The sequence below is a fragment of the Conger conger genome, chromosome 12, assembly GCF_963514075.1.
Source record: "Conger conger chromosome 12, fConCon1.1, whole genome shotgun sequence".
NCBI lineage: Eukaryota > Metazoa > Chordata > Actinopteri > Anguilliformes > Congridae > Conger > Conger conger.
This window is the reverse complement of record NC_083771.1, coordinates 23778684-23801631: the sequence shown is the minus strand read 5'-3', so window position 1 is coordinate 23801631 and position 22948 is coordinate 23778684. Positions and strand designations below refer to the sequence as shown.

The 22948-nt window shown below is 42.9% G+C and overlaps 2 protein-coding genes across 3 annotated transcripts; both read left to right on the top strand.

Moving 5' to 3' along the window:
- The first annotated feature begins 52 nt into the window (after positions 1–52).
- Positions 53–2496, top strand: LOC133142298 (THAP domain-containing protein 6-like). Its single transcript, XM_061263438.1, has 5 exons — positions 53–442; positions 776–968; positions 1139–1240; positions 2024–2227; positions 2358–2496. The coding sequence occupies exons 1-4, from the start codon at positions 363–365 to the stop codon at positions 2171–2173; spliced, it is 525 nt and encodes a 174-aa protein (XP_061119422.1). The 5' UTR covers positions 53–362; the 3' UTR covers positions 2174–2227; positions 2358–2496.
- A 9641-nt stretch (positions 2497–12137) lies between these two features.
- Positions 12138–22467, top strand: LOC133142297 (UDP-glucuronosyltransferase 2B15-like). 2 transcript variants are annotated; one of them, XM_061263437.1, is made up of 7 exons: positions 12138–12549; positions 12838–12898; positions 13868–14016; positions 14811–14942; positions 15313–15400; positions 20799–21018; positions 21708–22467. In XM_061263437.1, the coding sequence occupies exons 1-7, from the start codon at positions 12175–12177 to the stop codon at positions 21988–21990; spliced, it is 1308 nt and encodes a 435-aa protein (XP_061119421.1). In that variant the 5' UTR covers positions 12138–12174; the 3' UTR covers positions 21991–22467. The 2 variants fall into 2 exon arrangements, with proteins under 2 accessions (XP_061119421.1, XP_061119420.1); XM_061263436.1 differs by having other exon boundaries at positions 12138–12898.
- The last annotated feature ends 481 nt before the right edge of the window (positions 22468–22948 follow it).

Sequence of the window (22948 nt, the reverse complement as noted above, 5' to 3'; positions counted from 1 at the left end):
GACAGATTCAGGTAAGTGGAAAATGATAAATATTACTAAGCTCCATCGTCACCTTTGTATGGAATCTACCATAATGACGTCGGTGCAAGGGAACAAAAGTGTCCATTTCAAACGCCACTGTAGCCAAATTCGAGACATTCTCGGTAGGTTTAGCGACTTTTCAAACCCCTTTCAGTGACTTAATTTACCAGCGACAACTCGACATATATGAAATAAATCAACAGTCGTATAGTCCCGCCCGTAGACATAAATACATAGACGCCGCATCGATCGGTGGATCGTACGCCAACGTCGCCGCCATATTGGTCCGGGCAATTTACCATAACTCTACTCAGGAATGGACTGGACTGTACTGGATACAGATGCCTGAGTCGTGTGTAGCCTGGGGCTGTACGAACCGTCGCACAATCCAAAACAGATGTCGGGGAATTACCTTTCACCGGTAAGAACTATTCTTTTTGTTTGTATTTGGGCATTATAACATTATTTTGAAAGCGAACTAGTTGAACACCAGTCAGACTATCAATAGCGATAACGCTAGGTGTATGTATGAAAGCTGAGACTTTAGAAATCAAATAAACTAAAAGTAAATTTAGTTTATTTGATTATTAAAGTTATAAAATATTGATTACAGGCCCATAATAGATATTTTCATCTATAGTTTTTCTGCAAACCTTTTTTTATGACAAGCTTATAGTTTCGGCTGAGCGACTGACATGTTATGAATCTCATTGTAGTTTGCTGGCTAGATAACTTGTTTTGTCACACTTTGAAGGTTTCCCAAACAGAGGGAGTTGAGGAGGCAGTGGGAAATAGCTGTAAGAAGGGAAGGTTTTTCAGCCAGTGAGTCGTCCGTGCTCTGCAGTGAACACTTCAAGCCGGAGGACTTTGACAGGACGGGTCAGCTTGTCAGGATCAGAGATGGAACTAAACCATCTGTCTTCATTTTCCCAACTCATCTCCAAAGAGTAGGTGTATCACTGGACTATAAGATTTGATAGGTAGTCAATGTCACACTTTGAATGTTTTGTTGTTATTCTTTCTGGATGTTTAGGAATCGGTGATACATTGTGTATTGCACTGTGAGATATTTAAACCTGTTCAGGTTGTTTTTAAGTATTTGTTTCTTCAACTTTAGCCAGTGGCAACCAGGAAAACACAAGCCTCAAGGAATGCTGAGGAGAGCCTGTCAGTGGACTGTTCTCTGCCTTTCCCTGAGACTAAACCTCTGCCTACTGTTGTGAGTATTTGTACTAGCTATGCCCCAAACAGCTGTGTCAGCGTCCATTTATATCCGTATATGTACGTCTATTGTCAGCATCATGCATCATGGCCCTGGTCATAATCAACTCAATTGTTGTATTTGTCTAATGTACAGTATAACACAGGTCATTCTGAACAATTCAATTATTGTGACATGGCAAGCAAACAATACATAGAGAGCATCCTAAAGAACATCAAATGATTAAAAAGAGTCACATGTAAGGGCACAAATAGCAGAAAAATGTATACATGACCTGGTAAAATGTATGAGTGAGCGGAGCGCGTGTATGAGTGAGCAGAGCACGTGTGTATGAGTGAGCAGAGCACGTGTGTATGAGTGAGCGGAGCGCGTGTATGAGTGAGCAGAGCACGTGTGTATGAGTGAGCGGAGCGCGTGTATGAGTGAGCAGAGCGTGTGTGTATGAGTGAGCAGAGCCTGTGTGTATGAGTGATTTGATCACACTAGTGTTGCTGTGCTAATGTTCCTCTCTCTCTCTCTCTCTCTCTCTCTCTCTCTCTCTCTCTCACTTGCTCTCTGCCACTCTTTTCAGGCACACTCACGTACAGCACACAAATGTGCTGATGTTGAATTTGCGTCTCTGACACACAAACACACAGTGGAAGTGGAATTGATGGGTGATCAGATTAAGAATGAGGGCCAGCTGATAGTACATTGTACTAGCTGCGCACCCAATAGGTGTGACAGTGAGTGATGTGATATTAACCTTACTCAAAACATTTTCATCCTTCTCTCTACTAGGACCACTCCTATGCATCGCCTGCATCTCCCACTGGTCTAAAGGCCAGACTCAGTGAAGCCTTGGCTAGGGTGGAGAGCCTGGAGCGAGAGATGAGGAATGTGAAGGACCAAGAATGGAGGGCAAAGAGCATGGTCTTCTTCAGGATCTGAGGGGGAAGAACCTCAGAAACAAAGAACTGAAAGAGAGGCTCGATTTCTACTTGGGTAAAATGAAAATAAATAAAACATCAAACTTTATGTACAATCTTATGTTTACACTTTCCCATCTTTGTTAGACTTCATAGCTATTACTTCAAGGGCACTTACTGACTATACTGTGCTAACTGAATTTCAGATCTGCCGATAGACCTCCTGTCAAAACAGGGCCACGATTACACAAAAGACCAGAGGGAGTTTGCCCTCACTCTCCACCTACATGGCCCAAAAGCACACAACTACCTGAGGGAGTCACTCTATCTTAACCTCCCACATCCACATACATTGCAAAGGTATTCTTCATATCATTTGATTGTATAAATAAATAAAAAATACCGGTTCAGATACATTAAATAACTACTTTTTCATTTTACACAGGTGGATGAGTTCTGTGGATGCTAAGCCTGATGATGATGTTGGACATGTTGAAAAGAAGAAAAGAGGAAGACCCAGCTAAATATGGAAGTGTTACTCTCATGCAATGTAGATCATAAAACCTTGAATATGTAGACGACTCATTGAAATCGGTTTAGAAATGTAAATGCTATGGTGCTTTTTTATCCAGAAAGACCGCAACGTCCCCGTTTACTTGTATGTGTTTACAGGACAGTCTTGCCTGGACCAGTATGGTGGACGGTTCTCGCATCACAGCAGCGGGTGGACTCGGTCGATGTGTATGTGTATATATGTATGTGTATATATGTCTATGGGCCGGCCCACCGCAAAAGCCACTGGACCTAGGAAACAATGTAAACATGCCAGATTTGAATAGAAAAACATCAGACCCTGAGCAAATCAAACACCATGAAACACTAGGCCCAGACAAAGAGTTTAGATTCCTCAGAAGGTAACGGCAACGTAGGTAACCCCCATAAGTCCACTATGTTGGATGATCCCGGTGTGCCCATGTGTGTGTGTGTAGGACTTAAACACTGAACTGACATGGGATCTGGTATGTATTGGAAAGCACAACAATGGCTTGCCTGGAGTGTGTAGAAAGCCAGAAACAGTGAAACATGTTCTCCTTATGTATGGTATGGTGTGCAATAAGAACTCTGAAGAAGGAGATATTCATAGTGCTATCAGACACATGAACACAGACAGTAACAATGAAAAGTCAACTCAGCCAACATGAGTTGGTAAAAGCAGGGTGTAGTTTCATATTCTACATGGGCTACAAGTAGAAGAAAAGAAACCCAGGGAAACTGCTAAACTTTACTGCCCAGCTGGACATAACCATTATCATTCCTGTTCAACAGATGGTAACATGCCTATGTGGTCACCCAAGAAACAACAACCTTGCACTGCCTGTACTGAGACATAATCACCTTCTCTACAAACTGTAGTCTTGGCATAATGATGCATTGTTCCCTTCATGAACCCGACTTTGCTTGAGCTGAATATTGGGCCGGATCACCTATTATCAGAACCTGGTTGAGACCACCAGTCTCTGACCTCCTCACCTGGTTCTGATGCCACAAGAGGGTGCTGTCGCAAAACAAATTATAACAAGAAGAGACCCCTTTGTTTCCAATTGGTTTATTATTCTTATCCTTAGGTAAAGTCTTTTGATTGATTTAACTTGGGCAGCATTCTAAGTAGTGGCCTGAACAGTCATTTTGCATTCAAGGAAGGTAATGCAATATGTATTGCTGGCAAATCAGTGTGTTTGTCTCTGTCCACTTCTTTTAATATAAATATTTTATATTTAAACCTCTTCTTACTGTATGTTCCTTCTTAAAACGTAAAATAAATATCTATTTTACTTTGTCTTTTTGTCTGTTTATGCCTGTGTAAAGCACTTTGTATATGCTTGCCATATGAAAAAACATGCCTTGCCTTCTTTTGCCTTTGTATATGAAAGTTTCACTTTTTGAATTAAATTCTGGAATGATACGGAACATGAAAGCAGAAGGAAGTTTTGAAACCCCAAATTCAGGGGGCTTATGTATCAAGCATGTCAAGAGTAGGACTGCTGATCTACAATCGTATCATTACTTATAATGAAAGGTAAAACAGGTCCCAGGTCAGCACAACTCCATGCTGACATTTTGGCCCAGGTCTCGGCTTTTAGCAACAATGAGATCCGCACAGCCGTTGGGCCCTTGAGCAAGGCCCTCAACCCTGCATTGCTCCAAGGGGGATTGTCTCCTGCTTAGTCTAATCAACACTATGTCACTCTGGATAATAGTATATATATGTATATGTTTATTCATTAGGTATTTCTTAGACTTATTTTTTAGACTTCTATTGCTGTAGCATGCATATATATAAATATATATATATATATATATATATATATAGAGAGAGAGAATGAATATATACACTCACTGAGCACTTTATTAGGAATATTTTTACTCTGAAAGTTCATGAGAGAATTCAGATAGGGGAGCGCCTATATCCTTGCTCTCAGTTTGGGAAGAGCTTCGGCACCAAGTCAGACCTGATGAGCTCCCGCACTCCTGCTCACAGTGCAAGAGCTTTCCGGAGCAGGGCGAGAGCATACCTGTGTGGCCAGTGTGGGAGGACTTTCAGCCTGTCAGGTAACCTGGCACACCACCTGCAATCCCACACCGCTCTCCATGTGGGAAGAGCTTCCTCCATGTAGTGTCCCTGATGCATTGGACGCCTTGTTCTGCTGTGCCCGGTCCAGATCCAGCTTCCCATCTGCACTCACGTGGGTGCTCCCAGTGTGAGAAAAGTTGAATTGAATAGACACCTGAAATGTCATGCTGAGGAGCGCCCGTCCCTCCTTCAGTGTGAGGAGAGTTTCAGACATTCACAGACTCTGACATGACACCAGTGAATTCACACAAGCTAGCTTGAAAATAATTTCAGTATGTCCACTGGAATGGAAAGAGTTTCACTCACTCCAGGCTGCTAACAGACACATCCATGGGTGGTTTTGCACAGTGAAGTTCACCTCTATATCCGGATTGGTTGAGATGTGTCACTGCCAGTCATGGCAGACAGGCATTTATATAGCGCCTTTATCCAAAGCGCTGTACAATTGATGCTTTTCCATTCACCCATTCATACACACACTCACACACTCAAACTGGCAACCCTCCGACTGCCAGACTGACTGCTCTTACTGCCTGAGCCATGTCATGCTGAGTGGTTGTAGATATAGCCCATATTATTTGTTCAAGAGTATTGTTCTTTATAGTGCTGATTTTGTTGCATTCTGTGATGCACAGCACTGCCTAACAGAGTCTGTTTGTACAGCATATTTGTTTCATCTTATCCCCAATAGCTCCTGACAAGCTGTGTCTTTCATGGCAGCCTATCGCCATTGGTGTGTGTGTATGTGGGTGAATGAGAGGCATTCATTGTAAAGTGCTTTGGATAAAAATGCAGTCCATTCAAACAAATATAATTAAAATTTAACAAATACAGAAGGCTTCTTCTGCCCTTACAAACCATAAGGGTAATTTGCTAACTGCATGATCAACACCTGGCAAACAGTTAACAAGCGAACATAAGGGATCTTATGCCGCTTGTCAACATGGGGACCGAGTTAGAGACATAGGCAAAACCTTAGGCTCACCAAAATCTATGGTTTGGAACATCATTATGAAGTAAGAGCACTGGTCAGCTCAGTAATTGCAATGGGCCTGGTGGGCTAAATAATAATAAATGGTAATAAATCTTACCAATACATAAATAAAGCTGAACAGCGTAACTTTTCAGTAATTAGTTAACTACATTCGTTCATGACCATTCATGTAACCTTACTGTAAAGGGCTACTCTTACATATATCATTGTTTACCTTTTATCATTGTATGCATTTTAGCCTTGGCCTGGATTTTCCAGGATGAATAGTTGCTGCAGCCTGTCCATGCACAAGCACAACGTGCTGACTGCTTTGTACCGCAATGTTGGGTGAATTCAACAACAGCATTGAAAATGTTGTGTTTCTCATTTTACATAATTCTGAATGTAGATCAGGTATATCATTCTGAATACAGTAAAAATAAACTTTGTACATGGGGTATATTCCAGATGTCTCATTAAAAATGCATGTCTTACATAAAAACGATATCAGATTGAAGGCTTCACAATAACCCACAGTCTTGTCCCGGAGGCTAGAACCTTAAGGCATATGGTGAGGCAGCTTCATTTGGTTATTACTGCCCTTGTTATGTACGGCTCTGAGAACCCAAACGCAGACCACAGGATAATCCAAAATCGTTGTTTAATAGTCCGAAATCGTAGCCAGGAGATCCACTACAATGACAAAAACGAAAGGCAAAAGAATAGTCGAAAAACAGGCGAAGGGGTAAAATATCCAGAAAATCAAAAGGCTGAAGTATAGAAGGACAAAGGCAAAAATCAAACAGAATGTTGAAAACAAGAAAGGCAAACAAAACAAAAGGGCAAGGCAGGCTCGGAAATCAAAAGGCAAAGTGGTGTCTATCAAGAATTAGACTTACGAAGTATTCGGCACTAAGACTGATCAACGTTCTGACAAAGAACAATGCAGAGACTGAGGTTTAAATACATGAGGGAAGGTGACAATCTAGGCGGGCTGGGAAAAAGGTGGGCTAAACAAATAGACAACAGGTGGGGAAACATAATAGGGTAATAACATAATAACGGGAGGGAGACGAAAACGCGGACTGGATGCACGTAACAAAACATGTAAAACATACGGTTCCGGATTAGGGAGTAGACATTTGCATAGATTGAAGACGTAGTGATAGTTAGAGACAGGTGCGAACACTTCGCTGAAACTAAACGAGTAATCAGGGATAGCATAGGGAGGCGGAGTTACAGAACAGTGCAGAAATACTAAGAGATTGGGTTAGTGAGTTAGTTACGTGAATATTTCTAAACTACCCAATAAAAGTGATTGTAAGTTAGTTAGTTAGACAGGCAGTAAGTGTATTAATCGGATTAGTACTGTACAATACCTACATTAGTAGTAGTTAGTAAGAATAGTACTTTACAACATTTAACTACCAAGAAAAAGCAGGAAGTAAGAATCGCGAGTTTTTAGAAGGAATGTTGAAAACCCAAAAACTACCGTAAACCCCCGAATAGTGGGACACGCAGACAGGGGAGTGACTAGACTGTTAACATTCAGACGCAGACATAACAGGGGATGACAAATGAGAACTGTAATGGAAAACACTAACCAATGATCTATGAAAAATGAATAAATAACAAGAATAAACATAAATACACACAGGACAAATACAGGAACATTACAGCCCTAGCCTTTGGAATAGCCTGCCGATAGGTCTTCACAACTCCAAATCCGTATAAATTATTAAAGGAAATCTTAAGACACATCCTGTTGGAGTTCTGTCTGTAATGTGGTACAGGCTACAAATAAAGCTTTGCGTAACCACGCCTATTTTTTCACTCGGCGTAGATGGGCCGGTGGCTTCGTCGCAAGGTGCCTGTGGGAGATAATATCCTAATATTTTTATTTCTCTGAATAAGTTCACTTGTTTTGTAGGGGAAAATTCACAGAATAAAAGATCTCCCTCTTAAAAGCATGATAAACGATCACAAGTCAAAATCAGACTCAACCTGGATGAGCAAGCTGGTTCCTCCAAAACTCTCCTCGATGATTTATGCTAAAGGTGTATCAATATATCCGTATTAAAGTATGATGTGTACCCTGTATAGTTTCAAACTGATTAACTGCTAAATTGTGCTAGAATTACACAGTGAACCATATGTAACCGGAGGTGAATAAAGCAGCCAGCTGGGAGGGGGGGGGGGGCGTCTTGAACTGTGTAGACAGTCAAGGACATTGGGCCGAGCGAGATGTCTGATATGCCTGTACAGTTGGTTTCTCCAAAACTCTCGATGATTTATGCCAGAAGTGTATCTATATGCAAGTGACTTATAATCAATATATCACATGTACGCTGCTTGTTAATCAATCAAATGAACCTAGAACATGAATTATAGCTGAGCTTATGAAAACGCAAGAAACCACAGTGAAAACTGTTGAAATGAGAGCAAAGAATGCTACGTACATTTACTCACTTTGAAGAGAATATTAATCAAATGTTTGGTATGTCTGTATATTAGAAAAGAATATTAGAAGAGTGTATTAGTCAAATGTTTAGTATGTCTGTATATTTTCAATGATTTACTGCTCATAAGTTCGTGTTAGAAAAGTGACCCATATGTGGAAAAATACAGAGTGACGTGTATGCTCAGAAAAAACCATGGATGACGTGTGTGTTAGCAAGCAGTTCGCGAGGGCGGGGGCGACATGGCTCAGGCAGCAAGAGTAGTTGTCTGGCAGTCCCTGAGCAAGACACCTAACCCCCAAATGCTCCTGACGAGCTAGTCGGGGCCTTGCATGGCAGCCAATCGCCGTCAGTGTGTGAGTGTGTGAGTGTGTGCATGAATGGGTGAATGGAGAAGCATCAATTGTACAGCGCTTTGGATAAAGGCGCTATATAAATGTCTGCCATTTGCCATTTGCCATTTGTACAGAGTTGGCCGAGGATCCCTGAACTTTGTACAGAGCTGGCAGAGCCTTTGGCGATTTGCCACAATGATGTTTGCACCTGTTGGGGGGAGGAGCTTTGGGAGGAGTTAAGATAAGATCAGTGTGGGTGATTTGCTACAATGAGGTTGTAGGAGGAGTTGGAGGGTGTATAAAATGGGTGTAAAAATGACATTCAAGGTTTCAGTCCATTTCCATTTTCTGCTGAACTGGTCCGACTTTATGCACGTGTGCTAAATAAAGTCCGATTTTCCTGAAGAGTTTGCTGCCGAGGTGTCTTTTCCCTCGTGAAGATGTTTTTCGACAAATTGGAGATTTGGACTCTGTCATTTCCTAGACACGACAGTTTCAGTTCGGTGCAATATGGACGCGTGCTCACATAAAACAGTGCTACTGCGGTTGCCTGCTATAGGCCTGCTATAGGTTTGCCGCATATCACGATAACTTGGTGTAGAATCAACTTGTTCGCTATCTAGCTAACGATGCGTGGCCATAATCCTTTACCTCCGCCAAAAGTAGCTGTGTTAAGTTAGCCTACAGAAGTAAATAATTGTGTGCCATAGTGGCTTGCTAATGAAAACGACACCGCAGAATATCCACTCGGCTTGCTTTGGTTGGATATTCACATACGGTAGTCTGCTGAGTGGTCAAAGATCGTTTGTTTTGAGCAAACACTCGTGTTTCGAAAAAATAGTTTCCTCCGTGTTTTTGTGCTTTTTGTGCCTTTGTAGTGCTTTGCTAAACCTTGGTCATGGTTCAGGTGTGCTTGCACACCGTTATAAATTTACCTTTAATGAATTGCATTGAAAAACTCAGCCACCAGTTTCTGTTAGTGTAAAGTAAAGTACCTTTCAGGCATACTGTATATCCTAATAAAAATCATGCAGTTTTTTTTTTTATTGTATGTGAATTATGTCCTTCCCATAGACTGTATAAAAATAAAGCTCCTCCATGCATGCACCGTCTTTTTGACAAGCTGGAGAGCTCTTGTGTGTTTTGAAAGGAATGAGACGCCTGACTTCAGGGGAAACCCAGAAGTATTTGAATTTGAAGATGGCTGGTTCCTTGTTTACTTTTCTTCAGATTTTACCTTTTGCTGTCAGATGGCCTGACCTTACCTATACCTAGTAATACTATTGTTTTGTTGTTGTGTTTTTTCTGTCTTTCAGTGTGTGATGAATCTTTCAAGCATGTTCAGCTGATGGTGACTGAGATGAGTACAGCATGCAGCGGACAGGCTGGAGGTGTTCTGAAGTAGAAATATGGAAAATACTGCTGAATGATCTGTAATTTTTTTATTGGATAGAGGTGTAATGATAAATAGAAATATACTGGCATTTTTATTTTGCACTTGTGTTTGAATGCCGATAAGTTTGAACTTGTACTGGAGCCGTGGCAGTTTCAAACAATCACCTCATTTCTGGAGTTGTTTTCGTGGTGCGGTACCAGTGAAATGTAATATTCTGTTTTTAAATTTTATTTAATGGGATGGCTATCATGAGAGTGAGTGTGTTTGGGGGTGGGTGCATGTGGCACACACCTGCATTATAATGAAATGGAATCCAAGGCAGACAATTACCGGACCTTTCCTGAAATGGTAAATTTGAGGAAAATAAATAAATAAATAAAATTCCACAGCAGCAATCTGGTCACAGTGTATACTTGCCTATATCACAAGGATACACTCAGTGAGCACTTTATTAGGTACACCAACTTGTTCATGCAAATATTTCATCAGCCAATTGTCCCAGCAACTACATGCATACGAGCATGCAGACATGGTCAAGAGGTTCAGATATCTTTCAGACCAAATGTCACAGTGGGAAAGAAATGTGGTCTAAGTGACTTTGACCGTGGAATGATTGTTGGTGCCAGACAGTTTTGAGTATCTCAGCTGATCTCGGATTTTCACGCACAACAGTCTAGAGAATGGTGCGAAAAACAAAAAACATCAGTGTGCAGCAGTTCTGCGGGCGAAACAACACACATTACAACAGTTCTGCCGAAGATCTCTGAATACGTAACACATCACAATTCTAAGTGGATCGGCAACAGCAGCAGAGGTCTTAAAAATAAGTCTAATAAATACCTAATAAAGTGCTCATTGAGTGTATGTCCCCAACACAAGAAACTGCCCCTTCATTGCTCAACCAGTTTTGACAGGATGTCTTGTGACACGGCAATGCAGTCACTCGTGGGGGGGATGGGTCGATTTTCTGTATTGACTGGCAGGTTGGGGACTACAGATGAAAATTAGCTCATTAGCTAACTCTGGCGCATTTACATTGATGTGGAAACTGAAAATGTTGATTAATGTGCACTGTCCCTGATAAATTAAATAAATTGGAGAAAGAACAAGAAAAAATATAATTTCATTTATTTAATGAAAAAGATTATCAAGCACCCATGTTAACCATATGAAAGTAATTGCCCCCTTAAACTTAATAACTGGTTGCACCACATTCAGCAGCAATGACTGCTACCAAACAGGTTCAATTATTTGATCTCAGTCTTTCATATATGTGTGGAGCCTGCTCTTTTTTGCGGAGCTGCTTTCATTCAGACAAATTGGCAGGTTTTTGAGCATGAACTGCTTATTTCAGATTGTCTATTGTGGGTTCAAATCAGAACTAAGCCACTCCAAAACTTTCGTGTTTCTTTTCAATCATAATGTTAGTATTGTTTCTTTTGTATAATTACACTTTTTTTTAAAAGAACGTTTCTCTCTTTTTTAAAGGATTCTCTCATGAATCCCTTCTTTGCCCAGTCTCTTTCTTACTGTGGAGTCATGAACACTGATATAGCTGAGGCTAGAGAGGTCTGCAGGTCTTAGAATGTTCTTCTGGGATCATTTGTGACTTCCTGAATTAGTTGTCATTGTGCCTTTGGAGGAATTTTGGCAGGCCGGCCGCTCCAAAAACACTGTTGTTGTCCATTGAAAGATAATGGCACTCACTGTTGTTTGGTGGTGTTCCAAAGCCTCAGATATGGCATTGTAATCCTTTCCAGGCTGATTTTACATCTTACATTTTTCCAGAACTAGTTTTTCCAGAAGCAGTTCTGCAACAAAACGTGATCTAGCCTTTCCACAACGATGTGAAAGGCTAATATACAAAATTATTGCAGTTATTGCTGATAAAGTTCTTGCAACCAGTTTTTAAGTTTATGGGGAGGATTTATTTTTTCACATGGGTGATATTGGTGTTGGATAACTTTTCATGAAAGAAATGAAATAGTAATTTAAAAAAATGTAATGTGTTTTGTGTTTTACGCGTGTTTTCCCTTTTTTAATATTTAATTATTAAAATAATTCCACGGTCTGGAATGCTGTCAGCAACGTTGACTTACGCAACAGCTCTCACGCACGTGTTTCATGAGCTGTTGCGGAAGTCAAGGTTGCTGATAGCATTCCAGTAATCCTTCCACAGGCTATATGAACTCATAAGTACTACTTCAGAACTCCGCTTTCCTCCAGCCATGTTTCGCAGCAGTCAGTGTGTGCCAGTCCTGGTGCTTGTGCTGTGCCACACGCAGCACACTTACAGTGGGAAGGTCCTGCTATGGCCAGGGGAGCACAGCCACTGGCTAAACATGAAGAATATTGTGGCAGCGTTGTCAGCGAAAGGACACGAGATGACCGTGCTGACTCATTCTGCTACTCCTACCATCACGGCCGACCAGTCGACCAGCTGCAGCTTCGAGATCGTCCCAGTGCCCTATACGGCACAAGACATGACTGACATGATGGATGAGATTTTCCACTACTGGATGTATGAGCTGCCAAACGAGTCCTTCATCCAGGTCTCGCTGAAGATCAAGGAGATCATTCAGAGGACCACTGAGATGAACAAGGTATTCTGTCGTGCCGTATTCAAAAACAAAGAGTTGCTGGAGAAGTTGAGGCAGGCGCGATATGACGTTCTGCTGACTGACCCCATGTTTCTATGCGGCGAGCTCCTCGCTGAGACCCTGGACCTACCCTTAATTATTTCCTTGAGGTTCTCCCATGCCAACACCCTAGAGAGACTCTGTGGACAGTTGCCTGCACCACCATCTTATGTTCCAAGTACTGGTATGCAGTACACTGATGAAATGGACTTCTCCCAGAGACTAAAAAATTATCTATTTTATTTTTCTCAGGATATACTATTTCATACTTTTGGAGCAATGGTATGGGACTCATTTTTCACTGAGATGAGAGGTAAGAAAAATGGTTATATTTTAAACCTAAAACGACATGGCTCAGGCAGTAAGAGCAGTTGTCTGGCAGTCAGAGGGTTGCCGGTTCGATCCCCCGCCTGGGCTGTGTTAAAGTGTGTGAGTGTGTGTATGAATGGGTGAATGAGAAGCATTAATTGTGCAGTGCTTTGGATAAAGGCGCTATATAAATGCCTACCATTTAAATTAATCATAAGACATCAGTCAAATAATTTAAAGAGGTCTAAATGTTTTGGTTAAGGCACAATGCTGTATACCAGAGGGTTCAGTTGGTTAGGGACCCACATTTCACCAATCTATAAATGGTTTTGGAGTGACCCAGTCAAACTTTAAGGGGGCGATCACTTTTTCAGCAAATAAATAAAATAGGTAAATCAAAAATGTCTATTACTCAGGCTTCCTTTGTCTAATATTATATTTTGTCTAAATACCATGACAAATATGCAATAGTAAAATCAGGAAGCAACAGGGATTTTCAGCATGCAAATAGCGAAATGAACAGCCCATATTAGGGTGGGCATTGGACATATTCGCCCACCCGTTGGGCGGCGATTTGAAATGTGGTTTAAATGTTAATGCTAAGTAAGTTTGTGTAACTGATAATTGACAAAAAAATAAATACACAGGTGGAATACAGATAATCTCTTAAAAAATAAAATATTTATTTTGTTAACTGTCTTGTCTTTGTGAGCCAATCCAAATATAATTTCACAACATGGAATTACAGTACTCACCTGTAATTTTGAGATCTTTGTGAAGTTCTTACAGCAGTGACCTATGGAACAGTGCCCGTGGAACAGATTCATATATCACGTGCTTGGGTGCTAATCTGCTAAACAAGATGAATGAGTATGCAGCCTTGAACTTTGCCTTTGGGAAAGTAGGTGTAAGTTTGGGCCCGCCTTACTCTGGTTATTGAAGCGACCTGCTTAACCCAGGTTTCTCTTAACAGGCAAGCCAACGTCAGTCTGTGAGGCCATGGGGAAGGCAGACATTTGGTTGATCCGTACCTACTGGGACTTTGAATATCCCCGACCTTTTCTTCCAAACTTCAAATTTGTTGGCGGCCTTCACTGTAAGCCTGCCAAGCCTCTGCCTGAAGTAAGGGCAAACCTGTGAAATCCAACTAAATTTGTTGTGTTTGTGACATGAAACTAGTTATGTGGGAGATGGATAATCATACTGGACATACACTCAGTGAGCACTTTATTAGGTACCCCTGTACATCAGCTTGTTAATGCAAATATCTAATCATCCAACCATGTGGCAGCAACTAAATGCGTAAGAGAATGCTGACATGGTCAAGAGGTTCAGTTGTTCTTCAGACCCAAACATCAGGATGGCTCAAGTTCACTGGAAAGTGACAGTAACTCAAATAACCATGCGCTACAACAGTGGTATGCAGAAGAGCATGTGTGACCATGCACACGTGAAACCTGAAAGTGGATGGGTTACAGCAGCAGAAGCCCAATCCTTCTAAAACAATAAGTCTAATAAATACCTCATAAAGTGATCACTGACTGTAGACTCAACATGTGAAAGACAATTGAAAAACACATACCGAGGAATATAGCAGTGATAATGGGGCGGCCTGTAGCATAGTGGTTAAAGTAAATGACTGGGACACACAAGTTTGGTGGTTCTAATCCTGGTGTGGCCATAATAAAATCCACACAGCCGTTGGGCCCTTGAGCAAGGCCCTTAACCCTGCATTGCTCCAGGGGAGGATTGTCTCCTGCTTAGTCTAATCAACTCTATGTCACTCTAGATAATAATGTAATGTCATGATTATGATTAAATTACATAATTAATAAAAATCCTATATATCCTACTTGGTTAAACCCATTGTCCCCATAATAATGTGGTTAATAGTGGTCCAATCTGTTTTCATTCAGGACATGGAGGAATTTGTGCAGAGCTCAGGGGAAGATGGGATTGTGGTGTTTTCTCTGGGTTCAATGATAAAGAACCTCACCAGAGAAAGGAGAGACGTAATTGCTTCTGCTCTGGGACAGATATCACAAAAGGTAACCTCCATTTACAACGATAGCCATGTATCCCATGCTATCAGCTGCATTTTCTTATTATTTACTAGTGATTTCACTCGTGCTACAAGCTTTCATCACATAAATTCTCAATCTAAATTCACTTTGTTTTGAGCTGAATATGATCTTACACCATGGATTACACCCATTTACTGTAATAACCATGTTATGTCAGGGCAGCCTGTAGCCTAGTGGATAAGGTCCATGCCTGAGATCTGCTAGGTTGGAGCAAGGCCCTTAACCCCACATTGCTCCTGGGCAGACTGTCCCCTGCTTAGTCTAATCAACTGTAAATTGTGTTGGATTAAAGCTACATAACATGCACTGATTGTCTTCTTTGTTCTGGCCACAGGTCCTCTGGAGATACAGTGGGGAGAAGCCAGACACTTTACCTCCCAACATCAGACTTTTGGACTGGATTCCTCAGAATGACCTGCTAGGTGTGGTATATATAAGAAGCAAAACTTGTCATTAAACCATCTGTTCAATCACTTAGAATAATCAGACTAGAATGCATAAACCATTTAAAGAAATCCCAAAATGACAATTCACTGTAAACCTCCGAAACCTCTGTCTGAAGTAAGATTAGCAGTTACATGCAACTGCATGTCAATTTACCTGGATGAGATTTTTTCTTTACTATTCACATATTCAAGGGCAGTCTAGCATAGTGGTTAAGGTACTCAACTTGGAGGAGCACGGTCGGTGATTTAATCCCCTGTAGCCACGATAGGATCCGCACAGCTGTCGGGCGGGGCCCATGAGCAAGGCCCTTAACCCCACAGGATTATCTCCCGCTTAGTCTAATCAACTGTAAGTCTGTATATTAAGTAATGCTGAGACGGGTGCGTGGGGGTTGGACCCAAAATGCACGACTCAGAAACAATAGTTATATAAAGACCCCTCAGGGCTTTATTCGGGACGAATCCCAGGAGCGTAGTCAAAACAAGCAAAGTCCATACGCGTAGATCCAGCCAAACCAACACTAAACAAACAAAAAGCACGGTGCCGAGGGAAGAGGCAAACTCGTAGTCGGTAGACGTGCAGGGAGGTCCGGTAGCAGGAGAGCTGTCAGTGAGGCAGAAGTACAGGCGAGCGGCAGGCAGAGTCGTAGTCGAGGGCGATGTGGAAGTCGAAACCATAAAACAGCGAGGCAAAGGTACAAAAACGGTAGGCGAGGACGTGGTGAAAAACAAGCGATGGTCAACAAAACAGAAATCAATGGTCAGTAAAACAGGCTTGGCTCGTAACGTGTAATCAATAGCAATAATGCTCAAGAGTTGCTTTGACGGACAAGAGGCAGACAATTTCGCAGTGAACAATAGCGCGACTGGGATATAAATGCAGGTGTAGACAGGTGTAGACAATTAGTTAGAGCGTAGCAAGGAAATGGAAAACAGGTGCGGTGGATGACAAGTTTAACAAGGTAATTAGTAATCGTTAGTAATAAACCTATCCTGCCCTAGCATTAGTAAATTAGTAAATTACATGCACGAGAAACGTAAGGTAACATGAACACATGATTAGTTTGTTAGTTTCTACCCAATCCTGATCTAGCGTTAGTAGTTTTAGTAAATAGACAAATGGAAACAATTAGGGTGTGAATGACAGAAAGAGAGAGAGAGAAAAGGGGGAACGCAAGGTTTGCGGAAAGACATGTAAAAGTGTATGTTGAAAACAGTAACCAGTCTCCGTAACAATAAACATAAATCAAAACATAACACAAAACGAAACTAAGACGATAACCACTCAACATAACAAGGAAATATAATCGTAACGAAACATAACTAGACATGACGAGAAAATAAATCGTAACAAGAAATAAACTAAACAACATGACGAACCTAGACTACATTACATTACATTACATTATTGGCATTTGGCAGACGCTCTTATCCAGAGCGACGTACAACAAAGTGCATACCCATAACCAGGGATAAGTTCGCTGAAAGACCCTAGAGGTAAGTACAATTTCAACTGCTACCTGTACAACAAAGATAAGGACAAGGGCCTTTTTTTTTTTTTTTTTGAACAAACAAACAGAGCAAAAGTCACCAAAGTTAACTATCCAAACACTGCTTACCTAGCCAACTAAAAATACAGATACACAAAGCAAGTCACAGAGACAACAATTAAGGTTCACAGGGAGGTAGGGAGGGATGGGGAGAGGTGCTGCTTGAAGAGGTGTGTCTTCAGCTTGCGCTTGAAGGTGGGGAGAGATTCTATAGTTCTGACCTCAACGGGGAGTTTGTTCCACCACCGTGGAGCCAGAACAGACAGTAGTCGTGAGCGTGAGGTGGAGGTTCTGAGAGGGGGAGGTGCCAAGCGGCCTGTGGAGGCTGAACGAAGAGGTCTGGCAGGGGTGTAGGGTCTGATGATTTTTTGCAGATAAGCTGGGGAAGACCCTTTAACTGCTTGGAAGGCTAGCACCAATGTTTTGAATTTGATGCGAGCCATGACAGGCAGCCAGTGGAGGGAAGTAAGCAGGGGGGTGACGTGTGAGTATTTGGGAAGGTTGAAGACCAGACGAGCTGCTGCATTCTGGATGAGTTGGAGGGGTCTGATGGCGGACACTGGGAGGCCAGCCAAGAGGGAATTGCAGTAGTCCAGGCGGGACAGAACCATCGCTTGGACCAGGAGCTGGGTCGAGTAGGGGGTGAGAAAGGGGCGGATTCTCCGTATGTTGTATAGGAAGAACCTGCAAGACCGGGTCACCGCCGCAATGTTCTCGGAAAGGGACAGTCTGCTGTCCATCACCACGCAGAGGTTCCTTGCACTGGGTGACGGCGTGAGTGTGGTATCCCCGAGGGAAATGGAGAGATCCAGATGGGGAGAGGTATTAGCAGGGATGAATATCATTTCAGTTTTACCTGGGTTGAGCTTTAGATGGTGGTTGTCCATCCAGCTCTGGATGTCCCTCAGGCAAGCAAAGATACGGGCTGAAACCTGCGTATCAGACGGCGGGAACGAGACGAAGAGTTGGGTATCGTCCGCATAGCAGTGGTAGGATAGCCCATGTGCAGTGATCACAGGGCCAAGGGAGCGAGTGTAGAGAGAAAAAAGAAGTTGGCCAAGGACTGAGCCCTGGGGAACTCCTGTGGCGAGGGGCCGAGGTGTCGATACCGAACCAGCCCAGGCAACCTGGAAGGAGCGACCAGAGAGGTAGGACTCAATCCAGTCCAGGGCTGTGCCACAGATGCCCGTTGCTGACAGGGCAGACAGGAGGATGGAGTGATCCACAGTGTCGAAGGCAGCAGAGAGATCTAGAAGAATGAGGACAGAGGAGAGGGAGGCTGCTCGTGCGGCATGAAGTGACTCACTGACGGAGAGGAGCGCAGTCTCTGTCGAGTGGCCCGATCTGAAGCCAGACTGATGGGGGTCTAGCAGGTTGTTGTTAGAAAAGAAGGAAGAAAGTTGAGTAGAAGCGGCTCGTTCTATAGTTTTAGAAAGGAAAGGAAGAAGAGATACCGGGCGGTAGTTCTGGATGATGGAGGGATCCAGGGTAGGCTTTTTTAGCAGCGGAGTGATGTGGGCCCTCTTGGAGGATGCCGGAAAGGACAGGGAGGAGTTGACAAGGGAGGTGACAAATGGGAGAATGTCAGGTGTGATAGTTTGGAGAAGAGAAGAGGGGATAGGGTCAAGGGCACAGGTTGTAGGGCGGTGGCAGAGCAGGAGTTGAGAAACATCAGAGTCTGTAAGGGGGGAGAAAGTGGAAAAGGAAGGGATGGGCCTAGAGGGGGGGAAGGGCACAGTGAGGGGGGCGGTGGTTGTAAAGGATCTGCGGATGACTGTGACCTTCTCATCGAAGAAATCAGCAAAGTCATCAGCAGCGAAGGAGGACTGAGGAGGAGGAGGCTGTGCGTTGAGGAGAGAGGAGAAAATGGAGAAAAGTTTCCGGGGGTTAGAAGCAGAGTTCTGAATTTGTGTTTGATAGTATTTTGCTTTGGCGGCAGTGACATCGGAAGAGAATGCCGCCAGGAGAGACTAGTAAGTCATGAGGTCGGAAGCGTCTCTGGATTTCCCCCACTTCCTCTCCGCTGCGCGGAGGCTGGCCCTGGAGGTACGGAGGGTGTCAGATATCCAAGGACTGGGAGGGGATGTGCGAGGTGGCTTTGAGACAGGGGGACAGAGAGAGTCAAAGGCGGAGGAGAGAGATGAAAGGAGGGTGGCAGATGCAGAGTCAGCGGGGAGTTTGGAGAAGGATTCGAGAGGGGGGAGTGAGGCGGTGACGGTGCTGGCAAAGGAAGAGGGTGAGAGGGAGCGGAGGTTACGGCGGGCTGAGGAAGTGTGGGTGGGAGGAGGGGGAGGAGGATGGGGAGGAAGAGGGAGGGAGAATGAGATGAAGTGGTGATCAGATGTATGCAGAGGGGTAACCGTGAAATCGGAGCATGAGCAGTTCCTTACAAAGACAAGGTCTAGGACATTGCCCGCCTTGTGGGTTGGAGGAGAGTGTTGCAGGGAGAGGCCGAAGGAGTGGATTAGCGGTAGGAAGGCAGCAGACTGGGAGGCTTCTAGGTGGATGTTGAAGTCTCCAAGGAGAATCAGTGGGGTGCCATCCTCAGGGAAGGAGCTGAGAAGGGTGTCTAGCTCATCAAGGAAGTTTCCCAGGGGCCCTGGAGGACGATAGATAACTGCAATGAAAAGGTTAGTAGGGTAGGATACTGCAACAGAATGGAATTCAAAAGTGGATATGGACAGGTCAGAGAGGGGGAGAAGAGAGAATTTCCACGAGGGGGAAATTAAAAGACCAGTACCACCGCCACGGCCGGAAGGCCGGGGAGTGTGCGAGAAGGAGAAGGAGGATGAGAGGGCAGCGGGAGTGGCGGTGTTGTCAGCTGTGATCCAGGTCTCAGTTAGGGCAAGGAATTGTAGGGACTGGAGGGAGGCATACGCAGGGATGAAGTCAGCCTTCCAAGTGGCAGACTGGCAGTTCCATAGTCCCCCTGTGACAGCAAAGTCCTCACAGGGGGTCAGCGGGGGATAGCTGAGGTTTGAGGGGTTCCGACGCCGTGGAGGCCCACGTCGCAGGGGGGGTCTTCGAGGGAGAGAGCAGACTGGGATGGGGTGAAACATAACATCACAAACTGGGACGGAGCGACGCTAGCGTCGCTCTGACACGCCTAACTAACATAGACTAACATAATACATGATAAGACAATACAAGACTAAGACAAAATGAATAAACATAAAACATGGCGAGACAGACCTGAAACGTGACAAATGCATTAATATAAATTATTGACTCTATGTCAAGTCAACAATTGTGAATTTCACATCTGATGAACTATAAAATGAAAATGTGTTGTTAATTTCAATATTGTAAATCAAATAAATGTAGATTTATTTGATTGCCGATTTTTTCATTAATCAGAAAACAAAACAAATTTGTGCCCACCTTGCAACAGTCCTGCCATTAATAATGTTTCTTACTGCTTCTAATTGAACTGAAGCTTGCTTTGACAAAACTATCAGTCTCACAAAAATAGAAATGTCAAGTATATTGGACTTGGCCATTAAAATGTTGTAAATGAACAATCACGAATTAATGATTGTACTCGCAGATTAAACAATGTATTTCCATCTGTTCTTAATCCAAGTTCAAGGAGTTGTTGTTCACTGTTAGCATTGTAAAAAAAATAATAACCGTAAAAAAAAAAGATGCACTGTGCATTTCAAACTGATTACAGGTGACAGCCCTCTGTTGCCAGGAAATCAGCACCCTAGCGATAGGCTATGCATTGACATAGGCCATACTCAGTAAATATAGTCCATGCAGCAGTTTAAATCTCTTCACTGTCTGTCAAATAATTAACCATATTTGGTTGTTGTTCTCATCAGGCCATCCAAAAACCAAAGCCTTCATTACCCATGGAGGGACCAATGGCATGTATGAGGCGATTTACCATGGTGTCCCCATGGTGGGTATTCCCCTGTTTGGTGACCAGCCGGATAACATGCACCACATGAAGACTAAGGGGGCTGCTGTCATCCTGGACCTCAACCAGTTTCAGGGACAAGACCTTGTGCTTGCTGTCAACGCTGTGATAAATGACCCATCGTAAGCCGCATTATCAACATCATTATCCAACTCATAAACTGAGTAGCGACTGATATAAGAAATGTCAAATTCCGATGATTGTAACTTCTACATTCTTGAGTCACCCTTTGTGTAAAAAGCATTGCTTTGTGGGCTGACATTAGTTCAGGAGGTATGAGTGGTTGTCTGGCAGTTTGCCGGTTCGATGCCCTGTCCCGGGTGTGTCGAAGTGTCCCTGAGCAAGATGCCTAACCCCCAATTGCTGCCCATGAGATGATTGGAACCTTGCATGGGAGCCAGTCGCTGTTGGTGTGTGTATGTGAGAGTGTGTGTGAATGGGTGAATGGTAAATGGTTGGCATTTATATAGCGCATTCATCCAAAGCGCTGTACAATTGATGCTTCTCATTCACCCATTCATACACACACTCACACACCGACAGCGATTGGCTGCCATGCAAGGCGCCGACCAGCTCGTCAGGAGCATTTGGGGGTTAGGTGTCTTGCTCAGGGACACTTTGACACAGCCCAGGCGGGGGATCGAACCGGCAGCCCTCCGACTGCCAGACAACTGCTTTTACTGCCTGAGCCATGTCACCCCCATGGGTGAATGAGAGGCATCAATTGTAAAGCGCTTTGGATAAAAGCACTGTACAAATGCAGTCAATTTAGCATTTACCATTCTCATCTTTCTGTCTGTAATCACACCAGGTACAAAGAAAGCACAATGAGGCTTTCAAGAATCCACCATGACCAGCCGATGAGCGCACTGGACCAGGCCGTGTTCTGGATCGAGTTTGTGATGCGGAACAAGGGAGCAAAGCACCTTAGAGTGCAGGCCCATAATCTGTCCTGGTATCAGTACCACTGTCTGGATGTCCTAGCTGCACTTCTGGCCACAGTGGTGCTGATCGCTGTCATCTTCTTCAAAGCGTGCTGCTTTTGTCTCCGCAAGTGTTGCACCAGATCAAAAACCAAAAGTAAAAAAGAGTGATTTCTGTAGTATGTTGTCACCTCTCCAGAGGTGGCTTACATTGGCCTAACCTTCTGGAGGAATGTTCGAAACACAAAGCCTGTCATTTTTATTCCCAGCTGGGTTGCTACTGTTGTACCATTGAGAATGCACTTAATCTTAAAATTGTTTCAGTGAATATGCAGCTGTATAAGTGACAGATGAATGCAGAGATAAGAATGTTTGCTGCAGGCTGAAACATATGTAATAATTTCCTGCTGCTGCCAATATCCACTTACATTTTCAGTCGTTATTCTCTGTGGAATCAAAACATTTGCAGATTTGTTCACAGTACATTTGAAATTATTTTTAAACAACTAAAAACAACTAAATTATTTTGAATTTATTTCTCTGTATTAGATTGTCATTTCATTGTTAGATTGGCCAACGCTGTTCTCAAATTAATTGTAATAAAACTAACCTGGTGACATTAAATTAGTTTTATTTTTTTACATTAATTTTTCCAACAAATCATAAGATGTGAGTAGCTTGCTTCAAGCCACTCAAACATATTTGAAATGAGTTTCATAAAAGTAAACGTTTGAAGTAACTTTGACTTGGCCTGCTTTAGACAATCAATATCAATATCATAAGTGTATAAGTAAAGAATAAAGTCTGTTGAAGTGAAGTTAGTTCATAATGTGTGGGGAATGTGTTATGCTAAGTTCTATGGTGGCAAGCATGTTTTTTTATTGGAAATATGGGTTTGTTGATCTGAGTGTTCTGGTGATATTTTGTAATAAAAATGTGATTATCAGAACTGTGGGATGGAATACATGTCAGGATCCTTTACCAGTCTATGGTTCAACGACCTGAAATGTAAATTCAGGATTGGTCTTTTGGATTTGGACATTCGGAAACATTTTCTGGATTGGATTTTACTGACGTGTATAGCACAATAAGAGGGATTGATTGATCCATCCATCCATCCATTATCTTA

Coding starts and splice junctions, on each gene's coding strand:
- LOC133142298 (XM_061263438.1), top strand. CDS start 363: ATGCCTGAGTCGTGTGTAGCCTGGGGCTGTACGAACCGTCGCACAATC. Junction 443..775: donor CGGGGAATTACCTTTCACCG/GTAAGAACTATT, acceptor CACACTTTGAAG/GTTTCCCAAACAGAGGGAGT. Junction 1,241..2,023: donor CTAAACCTCTGCCTACTGTT/GTGAGTATTTGT, acceptor TCTCTCTACTAG/GACCACTCCTATGCATCGCC.
- LOC133142297 (XM_061263436.1), top strand. CDS start 12,175: ATGTTTCGCAGCAGTCAGTGTGTGCCAGTCCTGGTGCTTGTGCTGTGC. Junction 12,899..13,867: donor ATTTTTCACTGAGATGAGAG/GTAAGAAAAATG, acceptor TTCTCTTAACAG/GCAAGCCAACGTCAGTCTGT. Junction 21,019..21,707: donor GCTGTGATAAATGACCCATC/GTAAGCCGCATT, acceptor TAATCACACCAG/GTACAAAGAAAGCACAATGA.